The following is a 23,530-nucleotide window of genomic DNA, read 5'->3' as shown; positions in this document are numbered from 1 at the left end:
TGCAACTATATGTAATACTATTTTGAAAATATCTCTATAGATATGTACTAGGTGTGACTAAACAAGAAAAAAGTTAACTTCGGCTGCACCGAAGCTAATATACCCTTCACAGGTGCATTTCATTTAGTAACTATGTGTTCAGTTTGTATGGAAGCTATATGCTATAGTAATCCGATCTGAACAATTTTTTCGGAGATTATAGTATTACCATAAGCAGTAATTCATGTAAAATTTCGTGAAGATATCACTTCAAATGCCAAAGTTTGCCATACAAGCCCTTAATTCCGGTCATTCGGTTTGTATGGCAGTTATATAGTACGCTGTAGTGAGCCATTATTATTATGAACATTATTTTTATGAATAATAACTCGTAACAAATTTCGTGAAGATATATCGTCAAATGAGGAAGTTTCCCATGCCAACATTTGATTCCGATCATTCAGTTTGTATGGCAGCTATATGCTATAGTTAACCGATCTGAACAATTTCTTCGGAGATTACATTGTTGCCATAGAAAATAATCTATGTATATCAAATTTCGTGAATATATCTTGTCAAATGCAAAAGTTTTCCATACAACCACTTGATTCCGATCGTTCAGTTTGTATGGCAGCTATATGTTATAGTGGTCCGATATCGGCAGTTGCGACAAATGAGCAGCTTCTTGAAGAGAAATGACGTTTGCAAAATTTCAAAACGATATCTTAAAAACTGAGGGATTAGTTCGTATTTATACAGACGGACGGACGGACGGATAGACGGACATAGCTAAATCGACTCAGCTCAACATACTGATCATTTATATATGTATGTATATATTTTATAGGGTCTCCGACGCCTCCTTCTGGGTGTTACAAACTTCGTGGAAAACTTAATATACCCTGTTCAGGGTGTAAAAATCTCAATCATTGTTCATTTAGACATTGATATCACCTTAACCCTTTTTGCTCGAAATTTTGAAAGAAAAATTATAATTATAATGTTGTGGTTGCTTTATCCTGGCATTTCTGAAGTAATTATGAGAAATAGTGCCGATTTGATAACTCTTGGCCGGATAAAAATCCGGATCCCTTCCCTTTACTTTAACCCTACTATCGTGAAAAGGGTTATTTTATCTCTCATAGAAAATGTTTTAAAATTTCCATCGTAAATCGTACGCAATATTTTGGAAATTCCGAACATACTCGTATACTGCTACTGATATCTTAAAAATTCCTTTTTCAAAAATCGATTCATAGCTTGTGAAGACCGTCCGTTCTTTTTCTTATACATCATGTAATGGATACGCTGAAATCCTTAAGTTTAATTTGAACCTCTATTTTCCCGCTTTCCGTATCTTGTTGCAACTAGAACATATGTACATATGGATATAAGTATATTCCGAATTTAAAAAATCCGTATACTTACCAAATTTGACGCAAACAGCAAAAAAACTATTGGGGCTCGTTTAAGTTTTGGTATTTTGATAAATGCTTTACCAAGTTTACATACTTATATCTATATATCTATACATGTATACTTTCTCTTCCGTGATCGTGTCGCTCACGCATGTCTATTATCTTATACATATTTACATATGGTATATGTAGATACGTATGTAAACTTCTTATTTCGTATACACTTTGCTTTGTTTGTGATTCCTCACTAGATTATCTTATGATATTTTAAGCTCACTCATGCATCTGTTTCTTCACACTCTTCGATAAGTTCATAGACATACACATCTTCGAATGCATATTTTTATACATACATACATATATACAAACGTTTATATGCCTTGGTTAAATCTATTTCTGCATTCGGTTTTTATTTCCTTCTATTTTTAGCCAATTTGGTGTTTTTGTTTACCAGTTGCACTGTTTCTACGGTGGCATTATGTACATTAGCAGACCAATACATACATATCTATGTATAATCTTTTCAGTGTGCATAGATATGGTATGTAAATATGTACATATGTGGATTTAGACATATGTACATAATGCGGGTTTTGCTGCTCTTATCAATCCAACTCTTTGTATTTTATGTGGTAACTTTGTAGATAAATATTTGCATGCATGTGAATGTGGTTTATGTACATTAAATACAAACATACATGCATATGTATAGTTTGAGTACAAATATTTTTAGTTTAGAAAATATTCAAGCAATGCTGTTAATGCTTAGCTGCTCGCGACCGGCAGTAAAAAGGCATCATAGATTATACTAAATAAGTGTCTTTTTATTTTTTTAACCTTGAAATAGTGAGTTGATAAGGCGTTCCTTGCCTCTGAGATAACATATTTCTATCTAGTACTTACATACATGTACATATGTATATTACTAAATTTGTAATACAAATTGTTGTTTTGTTTGTGGTTGAGTTATTCATTATCAATTCTCAAATAAAATACTGATATCTTTCAACTAGCACTCTTCCAAGTGGTTGACCATTACATTATGAGATTTTTATCATTGTAAAACGATATTCGATTTAAAGAAGGTATCAAAAACTATAAAAACCTTATAAATAGTCGTTAGTATACGTTTAGGGATCTTAAATCAACTGAGTTAACAATTTTTTATAGTAAATATTTTTGTTGTAAATAATGAAAAGGTCTACAACTTTTGTATACCGACTTTTTGCAAATAACCCAAAAATTTATTTATATTACAATTTTATTATTTAAATTGGAATTAAATTTTATTAATAAAGAAACAAGATTTTTTGTGGAGAATGATTGACGCATAAAATATTTCAGATCGATATCTCCAAAACCAGTGCGAATATACAGACGAACATTGGCTAAATTGGCTTGGCTGTTTACGCTGTTCATTTACTATTCACCCAAATGCCTTATAGAGCCTCTGCATAACGACGTTTTCTTCTTATACTATCCCTCTTAAGTGTATAATAATATACAAATAATGATTCATTTGAGCCATGATCGAGTCATATGTACTTACTTATAACACTAATGTACGAACGCGGTAACCTCAGTTTCCCGATGTTTAAGAAGTGACAAAGCGGTCGGTAATAAAATCATATTAATATTTCAAATGAAATAAAATAATGTTTATCAAATAACAAAAATGTTAACAGAAATGAAAGGATGTCATAAAACGTATTATTACTGGCGATGAGTCTTGGATCTATGCTTACAACCCGGAAACAGATGTGAAGCTATTCTTAAAAGAGGCTGGAATTATGGGCCGACAACTTTTAGTTTTCGTATTCGCCTAGTTTAGCTCCGTGTGACTTCTGGCTATTCACCAAACTCAAACGACCGCTCCGGGGAAACCTTTTTGAGTCAATTGAAGACATTTCACGTGAATCGCTACGCGCATTGAAGGCTGTTCCGGAAATTGACTTTAACAAGTGTTTCGAAAATTTAAAAAAGGCGATTACTTTGAGAAAGACGACATAGATTTTGAAGAATTAATTAAGAATTTTAAAATTATGAACAAAATCTTACTATATTTTATCTTTTATAGAACTTCGTTTAACAAAATTGTTTGGTTGATTATCACAACACATTAAATAAAATTAAAACTTTATCCGGTAAAAACTGATTCATTGACTATATTTGGATATTTAATATATATGTATGTACGCACAAACATACACACTTCAAATACCTCAATATACACCCACACACATATTAATACCCACATATTTTAGAATAAACCCGTGCGGATGAGCCACAAAAAGGAAATATTTAAAAGATTCGGTATCAATGACACGACGAGAGCGTCCAAATGTGCGAGTGTGTCAAAACAATATACAGAAAGAGAGTCAAACGTGCAAGTGAACGAGTGCATGAACTTCGACAAGGCCACCGCAAATAATTTTGATTAATTTTTTTTTCTAAGTGTAAATAATTGGCAATTTAAATAAGACAAGAAGTGTGTCGGCGACTAAATGGAGTGCAATGCTTTTATGGAAATCCATATCACTTTTTTCCGAAAGGCTTTCATTGTACTTAATATATTACGTGTGCTTTTAATATAATTCATTTGATATGACAATGTGATTTATTGCTCGAAATGAATGCTGGCTTTTATCGAGCTCATGCTATTAAAATCTTTGAATTTATAATTTATTTACGAATACGAAAAATTACATTAGAAAACAGGATCGACTTAAATTGTTTGAAATGTGCTAAGTCGTTTCATTTGTGTCCTATGGGGTGTGCTATTGTGTACGATCCAGTTCTTCGAAAGTGTTTACAAATACAGACAATAAACAATATTTAGAAAAATGTATGCGGTTCAATAACCGCAAGCAATCGTTTCATTTAGCCACCAATCACTGTCTGTGCGGTCGCTAACAATGCGCATTTTAATTCACCACAATCATCTTTTTCGTAGAGAGGCGAGAGCGCCGATTTTGTCACAGTAAAATAATTTTTTTATATTGGAAGTTTTACGACATATTTCGCCTTGGTTAAAAGTGGAAAATTTTTTATTGTGTATACATATGTATAATCCTAATTAGCTTTGCTTAAGATTTGATCAGCTATAACCTCAAATACCGGTTTTAATGAATTTTTGTATTCATTTTTTAGAATATTAAACTTTTTATAGTGAAATGAGTGGTGTCACGGAAAATAATAATGGAAGAGTAGTAAATAAAAAGTTTTTATGAAAAAAAAACAAATTTTTTAATTAAAGACGATTTTTTTTATGCTTGTGATATAATTGAACAACATTTTGAAGTAGGTTAAGATCAATCATATGAATATTGAACGTGAAATAATACATCACGCAATATAATAGGTGAAAGCCATATTATGTTTACTTGTTTATTTTTTTGATATGTGGCAACTCTATTCCTTGCTATGTTCGAATATAATATTTTAAAATAAAAGAAATTTTTTTTTGGAAGGCCTTCCGACGTATTTAGTAATAATTGCGAGTTTTTTTCGATAGGTGGTAACTCTATCATAAATATATTATTTCTGAAATAAAGATTTGCAGTACATATGTTTTCTGTTATATATTATCTTAATTGCATTATAAATCAGTGAAATTCCTCTTAACCAGGCACTCACCGTCACAGGGTTCTTGTCTGGCTAACAGAACTGTAGCATATGTATGTAGATTACCAAAATAGTGTCCGTGTCTGGTCATTGGAACCTTTTCATATCCGGTTATAGGAATCTGTTTTCTTTCAAAATATTAAATGAAAACGTATGTATGTATATATTCCGGGTACCGGTGGAAACCCTAAAATAAAGTATACTTTTTCGAATTTTTAACACTTTATTTTAGAACAAAAAGATTAAATATAAACTGCGATCCACCCATTAAGGTCGATGGTTTTTAGCATCGCTCGCGAGAGAATCAGAAAAATAAATATTATCTTTTTTTTTGCAAAAACACCGAAACTATGCATGTATATATCATTGCTCCATCCTCCTGAGAAGGCAACGTGAATCTCGTCGCAAAATATACTCACTTGTTATTTTTGTTGTTTTACATATAGTGAAACTACATAAATATATATATGTGAATGTTTGCATGCAACTCAAAGTCATCTGTTTGCACACATGTTGCAAAATCAGCAGACAATCAGAAATATATTTACACTCGCATGCATATAAATAGTAAAGTCACGCGAAGAGCAGCAACTGTTCGCGCTATCACATATGTATGTATTTGTTTTTGCATTTGTATGTTTTACATAACAACAAGTCACTAGTATCCACAAGTCATCAGGGCAAAAAATCACAGTGAACTGTCTTTTGAGTTAACGGTAGTGTGTTTTCATGAATTTATATATTTTTAAAACAATTTTTTTATTAAGTTGGCCTTACCATCCTTTATTAAATAGTTAGTAAAATTTAATGTTAAATCATTTGGCTTGCAAACGAAAATAATCCAAGCCATAGCGAACTTTAGTCGGTCCTTCCAAATATCTATATGCATTTATTACCTAGTGCCATAGATTTCTGCTAAACCTTGCAAATTCTCTCGAAGTTGTTATTTTTCTCTGTCGCTCTATCTCATAAATGATAAATGGTTCCAACTGTTTGCGGCGTTGGGTGGGAAGATAAGCAGTAACAGGCATGTGGAGATAATATTCCAGTATTTCGTCTCTTCTTCTTCTCTAAGCACTCACTTTTTGCCTTTATTATTTTCTGCTTCTTTTCCCGTGTCATTTCATGACAGTTGGCTTCTTAAATATTTCTTTCATCAAAGTGATTTGTCTGATAATCTCCCGCTCGTCCATGGCAGGTGGTATTCTTGTGTCTTTTATGTACCCATTATGATACTCTGTTTAAAAAGTGTAATTGAAACCAGTTGGAAACATCAGCCTATGTTTGGTTGCTCCAATTTCAGCGCAATATGTCCTGTGCACCATAGCACTTATACATATTTCCCATTAAATCCTGTCTCCAAATTACTTTCATATTTCCTTCGTTCTCTTCCTCGAGCTGAACGTAATGTTGCACTTAGGTCAACGTCCTGTAACACAGCGAAGATTTTCGTTAAATACTACTTACTAAGTAGAATTAAAAGGTTGAGAACGTGGAGCTTAATTATGAAAGTCAATTTTAATATTGTTTTGTTTCCAAATTTGTGTGTGTGTGTACTGCGCTTTGGGCCGTAGGCTCAATTCCTCCAATTAATTGTCAGAGACAATTTTTGACAGCCAATTAGCCAAATAGCGACATGCTCGATTAAATAATGTTTATATTTTATGTTTCAGGATATATAATCCTAATAGATTTCATGGAACAGTTCTTTTCCTTGCCGTTTCTAAAGTTTCTCACTTCGTCGGTATATAAAAGCTATATGCTATTGCGGCTATAAGTTTTACAGAAAATCTACTATAACAAGCCATTTTTACATTAGCTCTATTTACGGGAACTGGTCCATTAGTTTTTGATATATCGACCTGAAATTTTGCACATGTTCTTTTCAACCCAAGAAGCTGTTCATTTGTCGGAATCGCCGATATAGGATCAATATTTTTATTAGTTTTAAGTTTTTCTGTGAAGCATTTTCGTGCCGTTTCGCAAACTTCTCATTGCTTTTACTAATCATTCTCCGTTCTAAAATTTTTAGAAAAATATCAAGTTACGTTATAGATTTTTTACCAGCATATTTTGAGTGTACTTTCATATAGTACATAAATTCATATATGTATGTATGTTCTATGTGATTGTTTAACTTGAAGTTGTTTTCCCTACTAAGCTGCTTTAAAGTCTACTGACTAAAAAATGGACGCAAGCAATTATAATATCTGTGGTACATTGACTTTACTGCGGCTCCATGTTAATGACCTTTGCATGAGTCAGATGTTTCAGATGTTCGTATGCACGCGATTGTATCGTCCTTACTCATTTTACCGTTCACGGCACGCCAAGGCTATTGCCGTACTACTTCGGCTGTTTCTTCGGCAGCCAATCAACCAATGACCATGAGTTTTACTGTGCAAATTTTTCATCACTAAATTTGCATCCTTATGTGTGCGTGACTCTCAAGCTTTTAAAGGTGAAAAATAGAAATTGAGTACACTGTCAGAAAATGAAAGTAAAAATGTTAAAGCATACTCAAGCCAGCTTCTGGCTCTTAATCGGCGAAATTTGCGACAGCAACCATTAACATACATATGTATGTATTAACATCCGTATATGTATATATTTACTTACCTCAAATTGACAAGTTGTGAATAACAGATACGCATACATAAGTACGTGTCGACTTATTTTGGTTTTGTCTGTCTGTACGCGCCGTGGAAAATATGGAGCATGCAGTGTTTTCTCTCTCACAAGTTGAATGTCACATGCAGACAGTGTCCTTGAGCCATTGCCGTGGACTTTTCTGTCAATTGATCAACAACAAACACACCGAAATTTCATGATAACGTCACAATAGTTGGAGACAAACAACATGTGCGAGCCTGTGTACCATATACATATGTATATGTATATAGTTCTATTGACGAGTATATGCATGCATACATACATACATACAAGCAAACATATAGCAGTCATATCGTGCTGAGCTCACTTCCATTGCACCTACATTCTTCGCCTACTATACTTCAAAAATAAATTGCCTTGATTTGACCTTTGGCGATGCAGACGACGACTATCATAAATAAATAAATAAACGCATGTGCATTTGTTGTTGGCCCATCTATCATTGTAGTTATGTTGGTGTATATTTCTCCAAAGGATTTAGTGGAATGTAGGCGCTTACAATCGTATACATACATACCTTGATACTTATAGATTTTATTTTTATATGAAAGCTTTGTACATTTCGTCCCACACGCAGCCAAGTCGCTTGACATTTCTTTCTATGGTGGATATGGCGGCTCGCTTTAATGCATTTATTACTAAAAATATCTTCTTTATTTTTAATCGGTGCATAATAGTATCGGGTGATTTTTTGAGAGCTTGATAACTTTTTAAAAAAAAAAAACGCATAAAATTTGCAAAATCTCATCGGTTCTTTATTTGAAACGTTAGATTGGTTCATAACATTTACTTTTTGAAGATAATTTCATTTAAATGTTGACCGCGGCTGCGTCTTAGGTGATCCATTCGGAAAGTCCAATTTTCGAGCATTTCGGCCGGAATAGCCCGAATTTCTTCGGAAATGTTGTCTTCCAAAGCTGGAATAGTTGCTGGCTTATTTCTGTAGACTTTAGACTTGACGTAGCCCCACAAAAAATAGTCTAAAGGCGTTAAATCGCATGACCTTGGTGGCCAACTTACGGGTCCATTTCTTGAGATGAATTGTTCTCCGAAGTTTTCCCTCAAAATGGCCATAGAATCGCGAGCTGTGTGGCATGTAGCGCCATCTTGTTGAAACCACATGAGTCAACATTTAAATGAAATTATCTTCAAAAAGTAAATGTTGAACCAATCTAACGTTTCAAATAAAGAACCGATGAGATTTTGCAAATTTTATGCGTTTTTTTAAAAAAAAAGTTATCAAGCTCTTAAAAAATCACCCGATACCTACGCGTTAGCATTGAAAAACAGCAGTCACTTGGCACTGCAGGCTCACTTGGGGCTGGGCGTGTTTATCTATGTATGTGTAAGTGGGTAGCATGTCGGTAGGAAAAAGTGGTGTAGGTAGAGAAGGGTTGAGACATTGCAAATTTATGTTTATTTTTTATCTTTTATAAGAAAAAAGTGCATCAAATCCTTTCTTGGAAATATCAATCTAGGATTCTCGTATGGATCTTCCAATATTTATATTCGAACAACAAGAACCCCTGAGTATATTTTCTTAATATATTTTATTGTTGTTCGCTAGAAATAGCTACTAGATCAAGAATTTTAAGCTCCGAAAAAAATAGGTTAGGTCGATAAAGATCACGCCTCACCATATGGCAAAAAGCCGTGCAGATCACTTTTCCGGCTAATAGAGCAGCCTTTGCCGTATTCGCAGAAGGTTTGTCGGGATAATGCTACCATTCTGAGTGTTTTTTGGTCTCTGGTGTAGATTCATTCGGGCGTTGAGGCTTATTACTTATAGGATCGCTCTTTTAGTTTATCTTCTAACTTGGCAGTATTATGAATTATTATATTCTCTTGAAGTCAGATACAGAGAATGTGGTAAATGGGGAAGGAATTTCGATAGTTGAGTCTCGTGGAATGTATCAATTGTAAATTCGTCGGCATTCTCTTTGCACAGAGCTTTCGCACACTATGTAAGGCTTCTCGGAAGAGATTTCGACATAGTTTTGATAGATTCGAGGCTCGGTGCAATGTATCAATAGTAAGTTCGCGTGGTACTCTCTTTGCACAGAGATGTCGCACACTTTTACTATGTGCAGATGGGTAAATCTAAAATTATAGTGATGACTTAAAGTGAAGTTTAAAAATCTAAATACGGGCCTACTGAAAAATATTATTCTTTTAAATAAAAAAGTGTAACTGAAAGAATTTTAATTATATTAGATCCTGATATAATTAATTGTAGCTACTTGTTTGTATACTCATTTCCGTTCTCTCTACCTCGGTTACACATGCCTTCATCTTGCCATCTGAGCATAGCATAGAATTTATCGATTACAACACAAACTCAACGCACTTTAATACGATTATTTACCACACTTAAGTTATAATGTTAAATATCTCCCCCTTTTTCACAGTTCACTTACATATTGTTTGGTGTAACTCCTTTATTAAATTACATAACTTTTTTCTATCTTTTCATAGGTACAGCAACGGAAGAGGAAAAAGTGAATTTGTCACATTTCAAGCTGATACGTGTACTCGGAACTGGGGGTAAGTTATCAACATACAATCTACATATTTTCGTACATACATATTGATGGCGTGTAAATTATAGAAATATGTACATATGTATATGCGTGAAAATATGCTGAAGCAAATAGAGGTTAGATACAGCATAGGATAATTAAATAGTTGTGTTTCAATTGCTTTGGTTTGGGTAATGGCTGCTCGTGTCAATTGATTAATAAATTCGTTAGTCTTCTATTTAATTATATCCTAAATAGTGCATATTACGTTTGCCAAGAAGTTTGTAATACCTAAAAAGAAACATAGAGACTATAAAATATACATTGTGACAATAAAGTACCACGAAATTGTAATTTAAAAATTTTCCGAGTAAATGAAATTTTAGAAAATGAATTTTAGAATATTTTAATAAGTTGCTATGAGCGCGTTTTCAGCAGCTGCTTAAGTCGGTACATCTCAGTAGAATGGATAAAAAATATCAAAGAAAGAATTTGACTCAAATTTTGAATTTCTAACCGAATTTCGAGTACAGAGTCATTGCGAATGTTGAAAAGGGTTTACGAAGATTCAGTTTTGGCAAAATCAATTGCCTACGAGTGGTACAAAGCCTTCAAAAACGGGAGACCGAAAAATCGTTGGGGACATGCCTCGTTCTGGACGACCTTCGACCTCTTCAACTGATAAAAATATTTAAAAATTGAAGGATATGGTGCTTGAAAATCGTCAGGCAATTTCTAGAGAGAAGACAAGAGAACTCGACATCTCTCGCTAGTCCGTTCGATTGATTTTGGCGGATATTTTGGGTATGAAACACGTTCTTGCTCTACTTTTCCCGATAAAGCTGATTTTTTTCAAAAAGAGTACCGTAATCCCACATTCATGGCATGATGAGACATGGTTTTATGAGTTTGACATGCACACAAGTCAGCAATTATCGGAATGAAGGGAAAAAACGAGCCGAAACCAAAAAACCCACATCAAAGCAGCTCAAAAATCAAATAGATGCTCATTGTTTTTTTTTCAATATTCGTGGTTTGGTGTGTCATGAATTTGTTCCGGAGGGGCAGACGATCTATAGGGAGTTCTATTTGGCGGTATTGAGGCGTAGAAGAACAATAATGGCCGAATTTAAAGCCAAAGAAGCAATAAATACCATCGATTAACCACCGTATTCACCAGATTTGGTTCCGTGTGATTTTTTCTTGTTCTTCAAACTGAAATTGACGCTCCGTGGAACAAATTTTCAGTCGATCGAAGAGATAAAACTAAATTCGGTGAAGTAGCTGAAAGCCATGCCAAAAAGTGCTTATCAAAAGTGTTCCGAGGACTAGAAAAATCGTTGACAAATATTTTGCGTTTTATTTACAATTTCCGTGTACTTTTTTGTTAGTAATTTAGTATATCAATCAAAATGGTTGGTTAAAAAATGTCTCTAAAAAGTGATTACTTCATAACATACCAGTTATGTTTAGTTGCCCATCACTGTCGCTACATATATACCTACGCAGTCGAATTGCCCACGTTTCCGGTGTAAAGTTCTTAGCATTATATAGTATTATTAGCAGTACAATACAAATATATTTACTATATTTTTGTTTTTGTATTTTTGTGTTACACAAGCCCTACGAATGCACTTTGTTGATATTTTGCATATTTTTTCTTTCAGCTTACGGTAAAGTGTTTCTCGTGCGTAAGATTGGTGGCGATGATGATATGACATTGTATGCCATGAAGGTGTTAAAGAAGGATACAGTGGTGCAGAAAAAGAAGACAGCCGAACATACCACAACCGAACGACAAGTGAGTGTATTGTACCTATATAAATATGTACTCAGTGCGTTATTAGTTGATAAAAGAATATTTAAAAAACACATAAATAAGTGGAATGATTTCTCAAAAAAGTGATTCTTTCATCAGCAGTTACATATTAATGTCTCTGCCTTAAAATATATTTAAAAAATAAATTTTAAATGGGTATACAAATGAGATGTACTTGTGTAAACGGGAAACTTTGCAAACCAGAATCGAAGATAATTTTATAATTATTGTTTAACACGATTTACACAAACATTTGTATAAACATATGTATGTACAAACTTTTAATATTCATAAGCATTTATAGTACGTCTATTCTCTTATTAAATGTATACATTTTTGAATTCAAAGAGTGAACATAACCTCAAAATGGTTTACCTTTATTAAAACAACAAATTTGAAAGAGTTTAATTTCCCGATATTTGTCCATTGAAAGTATGATGGGCGTATTTTTATCTATGTATGTATGTACTTATATACTTTCTACTTTTTAGTTCTATACGTACTTTCATATTTCATATATTACCACACATACATACATACATACATACATAAGTTATAACAGTACTTTAAACCAAAATTTCAAGTCAAATTCTGTGTGCTGCTCATGTTTTCGTTGTTTTACTTTTTATATATGTACATATGTATGTACAATATTTCATATATGCACAGTCATATTTTACTGCCTTTGCTGGCAATTCCAGTTATGCCAACAAGACTCTTTCCCCATTTCAGTTACACGATCTTCATTTCTCTTGGGTATTCTTGAGCTTTGCTTACTTCTCCTTATTTCTCTTCTGGTTTAATGTGATTTCGGTTTGCTTGTTTGCCATACTTTGGCTTTTCACTACTTTGATTTTGTGCTTTTTTACGCATTTTTGTGTTGTCTTTGGATTCCGGTTGAGTTATATTGAGTCCCGTTACCTTTTACCGGTATTTATTATAATTGAACGTAAAAGTGTGGCACACTGCTCCAACATACGTCAGAGTAGAGGTTCACAACTTGGTGGATGTATACTATACATATGTATGTATGAGTGATTGTGTGATAACATGCCGGTTCTTATGGTCTTCGTTTTCAGTCAAGTGAACACATAAAAACGCCAATTGGCTAAAACTGTTACCAAGCAATATAGTATACTACATGTGTACATGCTTACAAACTGTTGAGATGAAATGAGTGTGGCAAGTGCGCCTTCTTTCTCATCATGTTGTAACAATTTTCACTGAAGCTCTGTTTTTCGGAGAGTGAATACTTTTAGAAAATACTTCTTTAAATTGTTTGTGTAGCCATGTATGATTAAGCAGTTGGTCTTTGAGTATTTCACAATTTGTACTAAAATTATTTCAAGGGATTAAGTTCTTTCTTCGGTTTAGTTGTCATGTCATGTCAAAAAAATCATGTTTTTCGTGATTTTTTTTTTGAAGAGGCATTCTTTATTTAATAAGTTAAAATAATATATGTATATTTATAGAGTTTAGCGTAATTTAATAATCGGCGATACATTTTGAATAATTTTGGATTTCCTTAACCCTGTAACTGATCTCCAGCAGGTCCTCGGAAAAAAGCTCTCTGATGGTAAAAAAAAATCTGCTTAAAATTATCTAAAATCCAAAAAAAAATATTCTTACAAAAGATGAATATGAGTTATGGACCATTTTTTTTTTTAGAAAAAAGGTACTCAGAGTGACTTAAAAAAAATATTTTCAGAAATCTTTGCTCTATTGTTAGCTGACAAATACATATGTATGTATATCGAGTAAAAATTTGAAGTCGACAGGCCGGTCGGTTCAGAAAAATTTTCCTCACCGACTTTGAAAACAATGCTTTGGAAAAATCACTTCTAAAGTTTTGGTAGTGGATATAACCTCCTAAGTTCTTTTCTAAATCTAATTAGCTTTGACTAAACGATAAATGTTTTGAATGCAAACTACTGTGCATTGGTATATTGGCTAATGGCATCTCTATTACAAATTCTGCCAAGCTTACTTCATACAAATTTGTATCTATGAAAATTTCTCACTTTGCTCTGTCAATTTTTGAGTGGAGAATACTTTTTAAAATTCACCAAATGACATTTTTTAAAATTCACATTGTCAAAAGTACTTATTGTTGGAGGGCTTGTGTTACTCAAGTAATAGCCTTCGTCTGTTGGATATTTCGACCCTTTTGGCACCGTAATCTATCATTTACTGTAAAAATTAATGCGGACCTTGAAAAGTGTTGTTTACTCTCATATTTCTAGATATTAAAATATCTAACAGAAAGAATATTGCACATATTTTAATCACCTACCACAAGCGCATATATGTACATATGTACATATGTATATTAAAAAAAAAGATCTGCGAAAACATGAAGTGATAAATGTATAATTATAGCTAAACGTGTTAGCATAATCAGATACTTAACGTTTATATGCTATTTTACTTAACACATTGTTTTGCTCACACTTATCCATCAATACATTTTCATATATGTATGTATACATAAGCTTGTAGATAAATTTAAGCTATTAATCTGATTCTGATAAGCTGTGATATTGAGTTCTGTCGCTTTTAAGGTTAACATGTTATATACGTATACACTTGTTTGCTTATACATATGTATATTTAAATACATACTATGTGTATGTACAGACACGTGTTAAAGCATTGGAACAAAGTTTTGATAGGCATTATTTCAAGTTGACCCACATTTCGGTGAGTTTTACCGCTGGCGGCGTTTATACAAATGCATACATACATATGTATGTACATTTTTGTGTATATGCCCAATTATAACCAACACATGCATTGAACGCCGGCAATAGCAACAGTCATTTACAACAATAACAGCAAAAAAAGTACAAAAATACATTTCTACGTTTGTATGTATTAAGTAAAAGTATGATTGTTGGCGCAAAGCAAGAGAAATAGATGTAATCTACGAAATAAAAAATTGTGTCTATGTAGTAGAAACACACAAACATTCATACACAAGTTTAAACATTCATTGTAGATATAGTTAGATATGTATAAGAAACTGTTGAGAGAACAGTAAGCAACAGCAATCAAGTTAACAAACAAACAGTTAGCACGTTTAAGCTACGAATCGAGTCTAAAACGTAGACTGTAAACTGCAAATGAGCGATAAGCAAGAGTTGCGATAAAAACGATGAAGTAACTTGTTCACATTGCCGTTATGACCTGTGGCTGTGTTGGTGCATCTTCTCGAACTCTGAGAGCGTTATTTTCCCAAACTTTTGCTGGCATTTTTTATAATTGTATACATATACATACATACATATGTATGTAGTAGCGTATTCGTTTTGATTAGCTTTGTCGTTGTGTTGGCGCCTGCAAGAGTGTAGCGTAATGTGCGATGGAGAAAATAAAACGACCGTGTTGACAGCTTTTACTTATTTTGCAAGTAATAATTACAGTAATGTGCTAACTTCGTAACTAGCAACTAATTTGCAGAACATTTATATATTTAAATATATGTATGTATGTACATACATATGCATATGGCTATATATCTACATACATACTTAAATGCACATGCCGCTGGCATCAACAGTAAACTGGAAAAATTTGTAACAATGCTGTAATTATAAAGCTTCTAAATACAAACAAATATTTTATAAACATGTACATATCTACAATCATATGTACACGTGTAAAGAAATAAAAATACCGGTTGATCAATATTCATTCGGACTGACCAAAAAATAGATTTTCAGCTATTTTAATACAAATCTTTATTATTGCTTCTCAGCCAATACAAGCTGTTATAGCCTCGGCTTGCATGGTCTTCAGTGCCTTCATCGAATTTAGGTTTTTTAGGCTCGGCTAATTTTTAAAGCACCATTTGCTAGATTGTCGGACAGTTTCGACGTCATATTTATAAATCCACGTCTCGTAACCAGTAATGAGGCACTTGATTAATGTTTTCAACTATGTTGTCAAGGTCCTCTACTCGACTTCACTTGCAAAAGGTTACAGGGTTTGTCCGGAAGCACTGCCAGAGTGATTTCCAAGCATTGAAGGCATCACGGAAGTCATTCTCAGGAATAGCCTTGAGAGCCGAGGTGTATGCTGCTTGGATCCCCTCTGTCGTCTCAAAATTCTTGCCATCGTCCATTTCAGGCAAATAAAAAAGTCCGGAGGCCACATCTGGGCTGTAGGGCGGCTGCGGAAGCATTGGGATACCGGCTTTGGTTAGGTAGCTGTTCACAAGAAGGGCCAATCGGATGCGATGTCTTGTCGGACCCGATTGACCCTTCGTTGGGTCTTTTGAGGACTTCTACGTAAAACTTGGCGTTGACGGTTTGTCCAGGAGGAATAAATTCATCGTGAACTATGTCTTTGATGTCAAAAAAGACAATGAGCATAGTTTTCACTTTGGATTTGCTCATTCATCAGGGACCTCTTCCCAAAATCTGGGTAAGCCTGCTTGATCATATCAAACGTCTCTGTCGCAGATTTACCGAGTTTCACACAGAATTAAATCGAGTACCCCTGTTCTAATGAACGCTCCATTTTCCATTTTCACCACTCACAGAAACACGTCGCGTGAAAATGTTTGTCCTGACTCTCCAGGTGTTCGGAGACAATTTTTTGTCACAATATAGTAAAGGCTTTCTAAATTTTTATATAGCACATATAAAATACGTACGCATATACATATGTATCTTTAAGGTCTGGTTTTTAAAAATAATAAAAAACCGTATTTATCGCTCTCGTATTGCATTGTATAGCATTAGAAATCCGCACGAAAATTAATACAAAGCGTTGATAAGAGAATATAAGAGAGTTACGAGTTAATTGATCACTCAGATAACAGTGATAATTATACTTCAAGCTTGTTAATGGCGTTCTGTAGACTTTTGATTATAAATTAAATTAACACTTGAGAAAAAGTATAGTATATAGTATAGTGTACAACTTTCGCAATATATAAGTATTTTTGTATATAGTCTTCACACACTGAGAATTTGTCTCTTTAGCAATTGAAAGTATTACTGATTATTTTGAGACGGGCTTTAATTAAAATAAGTCATAAATATACATATATTTTTTTAAATTTTTATGTTATGTTTTTATTAATCTGAATATTTGTTACTTTATTATTTGTTTTGTTTTTTTATATATAATTTATTTAATTATTTATTTTTTGTTTTTTTTGTTTTATTTTAATAATTTTGCTTTTAATCTTTCCACTTGAACGCCTGATTACCACAAAAATACATATATATTTTTTTAAATGGCTTAAAATGTAAAATTACCCTTAAAATACATTTTTGTTTTATAAAATTTTGTTATTATATTATTTTTATCACAGAGCCTCTAAGTATGTTCAACCGCATTTGCTCCAATATCAGCTGATTTGTTCTTTTTCCGATTGTCGCGTTCCACTTACACAGTAACCCAGATTTGTAGTGTTCTGTTGGCCTGCACACCGGCAATTTGCCGGGAATTTCTTTAATACCAATGCAGTGCAACACTACAACTTGGCGGCAAATATTTACAGATGGCTTTCCGCATAACCTCCCGCACTGCTTTTAACCACTTGTGAATTCTTGCGCCAACAAATAGTGCATATACATATGTATGTATGTATTTGTGTGTGTATGCGACTGCTATACTTATGTAATTATGTAAATCCACCATGAATATACATTCACACATATTTTTCTTACTACAACCGATAAAGCGACGAGTATCTCGACTTCGATTTTATTTTCGCAATTCAGTTGCCTATGTATAATTTGTTTGTACACAGATAAGTATGTTTGCGTATAGCTGTACTTTTTTATTCCACCGTTCCTCAGACTATAATTCATGCAATAATTATAGATGCATATGTACATACATACATGTATGTATGTATATAAACACATACACATGCCATATACTATATGGTACATAGTTGCAAATATAAGTGCATACTTCAATCTGTATTATTTTTAATGAGCGTCGGAGAGTATGAGTACTTGCTTACACTGAGGAACCTAGTAAAGATATACAAATCGATTTCATGAGTATTTGGGTGTCTAGCTGTCAAATAATTTCTTTGTAACTTCGTCAATTTTTTGCATTTATAAAGTAGAATAGATGACTTTTTCGGATGACCGTTGATGGATATTTGATCGTGCTTCATCCCTTTTTGGCGATATCGTCCAACCGCTTCCAAAAAATTTATTTAATAAGAAAGCTTCTCAAGTTATACTCGTAAGATTGTGATTTAACGCTGTCTACCTAGGAGAGAATATTAAAGAAAACTTAAAAAAATGGGGATTTTTACCACGGGAAAAATAATTGAATTGCGAGTTTGCTTGAAATTTTGTGTTTCCAATGGAATCACGACTATGGAATCGTTAAAAATATTGGAGAAACATTTAGAGGCGCAACTTTATCACGAACACAAGAATTTGAGGGGCACAAAGCATTCAGTGAAAGGCGTGAAGACATCGAAGACTCATGCGAGACGTCTATTAATCTCTATTAATGACTATAAAATTGGAAATGTTAAAGAAACACTGCTTGAAAACCGTTGTATTGGCATCAGAGAGATAGCAGACGATCTCAAACACCTCTTATGGGGTTACATTTATTTTCTCAAGTAAACAACAGCCTTTTCAATAATTTTTTTCTCATATGAAAAATGAAATATTTTATTAGAATTTTTTATTGTTACAAACATACACTATTAACAAAGAAATTCTGAAATTTTTGAAAAAAAATAAAAATATTTTAAGCTCGGCCACTGCGACGCCATTTTCGGGACCCTTCGGAAAAAGATGCGCCCGCGTTGGCAAAGAAACTTCTTACAGGATCATCTAAAGTGAAAAAAGTACGTCTTTTAGTTAAAGCCTTAACTTAGAACTTGGACGCAGGAAAAAACCTTAAAATTGGATTTTTGGAAGATATTTTTTACAAAAAATGAAAATTTCGCGACTTTTCAAATAGTTGTAATCGAAAAAAATCCTTCGTCAAGTCTTTAAGAATTGTAGCTCAAAGACCTACATATGTAAAATTTCATGAAGATCACACAGTTTCGAGAAAAACGAGTTTAAAGATTGCGCGCTTAGCCTAGCTAGTCTCGAGCGCACAAGTTCTCAAAGCTGTATCTATCCGAAACTATTACTCGGATAACTTAAAAATTTAGGACAATATTCTAGAGGTGTTTTTAAATTTAATAAGGTTATTAAAAATCGAATGGCGCTCTTAAAATAAGCAGAAACCAAAAACAAAATTCGCTGAAGGACATTCTAGCCGGGTCGTATGCTAGATTTATCTCAGGAACCTATTTTGAAGGCTATTCTAAGGAATGTAGACGTAAAAATTTTATGTTATTTTTTGTAAATCCGTGTCAAATTTGATCAGATGGTATATCGAAGTATCCGTTTTTCATATTATATCTTATCTTAAATAATTTAAATTACTTATAATTCCAATGTACCTTTTATACATTCATACATATAGTATGTATGGCATATATCATACAAAGTAATAACTCAAACCAAATCACTAAAAAGCACGACAAACTTATGACTGCATATGTATGTATGTATTGGTATACCGTCACACAAGCATTGCAATCCAAGTAAAAGTGAAATGCAAACCGCGCAACCATAAATGAAACTGCGGAGAGTTAGAAAATCAAAGAAAGCTTAGCATTTGTGGTTATATACCGTTATTCGTACATAAAACAGATTCACTTTCACTTCGTTTGATGCGTTACCTTCGGAGTCCTCGTATTACCAGGTTGCGCTTGAGTTAGACACTTGCATGTGTGTGTATGTAAATTGTTCGCGTTGGCAACGTGTTTTTCGGCCGGCACTTTGGTTGCTTGGAGTTGTGGTTGCTGGCTTAACAAGTGACACACATACCAACTCCCTCACTGACTTGTGCTTTTGCAGAAATTTTGCTTCAGTGATTTGTTTTCATTTTTTATTTAGAAACATAATGTGCGTGTATGGGTGTTGATAGATGTTGCGTAGATATCGGAATAGTTTTTACATATTCAAAAGTGGTGTATTGAAATCTATGTATGTGGCCACATATTTGAATATGTAAATTTGCATTTGCGTATGTGATGATCTATAGTTATACATATACTACATACATATTTATTGTGCGCTTCTTTTGATTTTGTCCTAGTTTTCAGCGTTAAAAATTAAGAGTCAGAAATATTTAAGATTACGGACGTACTTTGTTTCATTTGTGGAAGCTTGAGTTGCGAATCTAGCTAATAATCACACTTTAAATCTTGTACTTCTGGAATTTCAATGGACATATTTCGATATTGTCTAGATTTCGGGTGATACTAGTGAGAAGCTGTAATTTCTTCTAAACTTAACCTATTTCTTTGAAAATATTAGTTTTCGGGTTCCTCACATCTCTTCACATACATGTTTATACCCTGAACAGAGTATATTAAGTTTGTTACGAAGTTTCTAACTCCACGATGGAAAAGTCGGATACCCTATAAGTACATATACTTGTATACTTATAGGCGTCAATCCGAAAATACGCGAACTAGTCCCTCAAGTTTTGAGATACTGAACTGACATTTTGCATATGTTCTTTTCTCCTCAAGAAGCTGCTCATTTGTCGACCGCCGATATTGCATCACTATAGCATATACTAAGCTTCCATACAAACTGACCGATCAAACTCAAGTCCTTGTATGGAAAACTTTGTAATTGTACAAGATATCTTCACAAAAACTGGAAATTTTCCAAAGCAACGCTAACATCTCCGAACAAATTTCACAGATGGGACCACTATAACATTTAGTTGCCATAACTTAACATAACTTGTAAACTGAAGTTGAAGTTTTTGTTTATTTTAGTTTCTAGTAATTCAAAAAATCCCCTTTCAACGGCAAGTTGTCAGCTCACACATTTCCGCATCCATATTGTCTCTTATAAAATATTTATTGACAATACAAATATGTACATACATACATACATATGTATGTACATAAGTCACTATATGTTTATGCTTTGTATGCACAAGGCACAAGTATCGTTCATCCAAAAAGGGGATTCCCAACTTTATAAATAACTGCTTGGTAATTGATCACTCGTCTTTCTTTTGCATACAGTTCGTTGGAAAAGAATACATACCTATAGTTATGCACTAGAAGTCTTATTAATATTCTTACACATATTTTGAGGTTTTGATTTCTTTATTATTACATATAAACAATGAAAAATAAATTGAAAGCGCACGCTAATAAGTATGCGTTACCGACATTGCATATAGTATATTTGTTTTTAATTTTTTTGTTTTTGTATTTCGAGAAATGCAAACAAGTCCTTGTAAATGTTGAATTCACATTGAAGCTAAAAATAATCCAAGTATACAGCAACAACAATGCCTAAATATATAAGCCCCAATAGCAGTAGCTACTAAAACAAACGCTGAGTCGGCCGAGCCACACGAATCTGAAGTAACAAGGTTTACCATATACTATGTACATATGTATGTAAGTGCCTTATATACTTACATTCATGTGTATGTGCATATGTATGTATCTACGTAGAATTGCAGCGCTTACACGGTGTCGTTGGCCATCGGCTCCAAATGTAATAATTGTTTTTTCTTTATTGCAACGCGACAAAGCTATTGATAAATAACAAAAATATACATATATTTAATACGCTACCTGTTGTGATTAATTGTTTAGCCATGTCATCGGCAGCTCAATAGATTTTCACTGCAGCCATCGTATTATATTATTAGCTCTTCTCACTCGGGAATCTTTGTGCACGATGAGACATACTTACATATGTACATATATGTATGTACATATATACATATGCATGCACGTGACACATGTTAAAAACACAAATCAAAGCGACTTGTGTTGATGGAAAAAACCAAGGTGCTGAGAATTTCATAATAATCCGAACGATACGATGGACACATTATTGGGCACTATATTGACATCAATATATCATCACTGTGTTTGCTGTCAGAATTTTGTGAGATTCTGTTTAGATGGGGATTTTTTTACGCTTAACAATACTAAATTTGAATTTCTTGTTGCTTAAGCGTTTAGGCTAATCTAGAGTTTAGAACATGTAGAAAAAATGGGAAGTATTCCTTTAGAAGGTGGAAACTGAATAAACATTTAAAATATTCATTAGAAAATTTAGTATGTAATTTTTAATGGCATAAACCTTAAAGAACGAAGTATAAAAAAAAATATTACCATAATATTTACCAAAAAATAATCAATTTTTTGAGAGAACGAAGTATTCTATTACTCATTTATTATTACCATTTGAGAGGCTTATCTGTATGCTAATAACTCTCAAAAACAATCTATGATTTTACCCGATATGCATACGGAAATGACGCCTTATAATCTACAAAAGAATTTCAATGTTTTCAATAAAAAGCTGAAAAGATTCCTCGAATACACTTATACTCGTAGTATACAGACAATCAAATAGTCGTACTATTATGTCAATTCCAGCGACTTCTCTTTGAAAGAGATAAGAAAGCTGAATTTAAAATTAAAATTCAGTATAAAAGCATGCATAAGTGTACGAATAAGTGGGCATAAAAAGATGGAAGTGAAAGTAAAGCACGAATTCAGCAAAATGGAAAGCAGAATGAATTGAAAATACAACATCTTTCCCACTTTATTGCTAGCTATCAACGCTGTGCTAACGTACTCAATATGCTATGATATTTAGGAGTGTAAATTTGTATATTTAATTTGAATGCATGCAAGTGCATATGTATGCATGTATGTGTAAATTTTTGTATACAAACTTACATATTAAGTTTGGAGAAGCTTCTCGAAGGAAAATGGGGCATATCGAAATCAGCTGATTGCAAAAAATATGCTGATATTGGCTACGAGTGTGCTTTTTCTCATTTTTAAGTCATGAATTCTAAATGTATCCTTAAGGAACCCGCTTTGAAGAGTGTGTAGTCCTCGATTTGTTTGTTAACTTCGAGAAGCACAATAAAAAGGGCGAAAAGCTTGGTCAATTAAACTCAAAATAACATATTCTTATTGCTCACTTATTTTTTGAAAATAAGTAGCTCTAGTTTTTCATTGCCCCTTAATAGTCGTTTCGTAACTGTGCTATATTCAAACCAAGCTCTCTTTTTCTGGCGAGTTGTATATTTTGAACTGAAATTTTTTCCATTCCATTTCGAAATTTTGTGTTTTCGAATATTGTGTACTTTAGCATAAATGCATGTTTATAGTTTTTTCTTCAAACATTTTCTTGGTCACTGTGCGTTGTTGTTAATTGCAACATCGGTGTTGTTGTTGTTGTGCTTTTGTTATGCTTTCGTTGACATCGTTCATCATTCACAACAAAACGCACGTACCTCGATCCAAAATACATATACATATACATACATACATATATAATATATACTAAATACACAAAAAACGCACACATAATATATAGAGAATATGCATGCTTTTATGCACATAAAAAAAGAGTGAGCGTGCGTGAATAGAATATTTAGAATTGCAG

The 23,530-nt window shown here is 33.2% G+C and overlaps 1 protein-coding gene across 12 annotated transcripts in view; it reads left to right on the top strand.

The window, feature by feature from the left end:
* LOC126762180 (chromosomal serine/threonine-protein kinase JIL-1) overlaps window positions 1-23,530 on the top strand; it is a 37,155-nt gene that overhangs the window by 6,391 nt on the left and 7,234 nt on the right. For all 12 annotated transcript variants that reach the window (XM_050478736.1, XM_050478735.1, XM_050478734.1 and 9 more), the window contains 2 exons: window positions 10,170-10,238; window positions 11,881-12,014. In XM_050478736.1, the coding sequence (XP_050334693.1) occupies window positions 10,170-10,238; window positions 11,881-12,014 (203 nt within the window). The remainder of the gene's footprint in view (window positions 1-10,169; window positions 10,239-11,880; window positions 12,015-23,530) is intronic.

The sequence above is a fragment of the Bactrocera neohumeralis genome, chromosome 6 (genome assembly GCF_024586455.1).
Source record: "Bactrocera neohumeralis isolate Rockhampton chromosome 6, APGP_CSIRO_Bneo_wtdbg2-racon-allhic-juicebox.fasta_v2, whole genome shotgun sequence".
In the NCBI taxonomy this organism is placed as follows: Eukaryota; Metazoa; Arthropoda; class Insecta; order Diptera; family Tephritidae; genus Bactrocera; species Bactrocera neohumeralis.
Note: the sequence above shows the minus strand (reverse complement) of the source record. Positions and strands in the feature narration are given on the sequence as shown.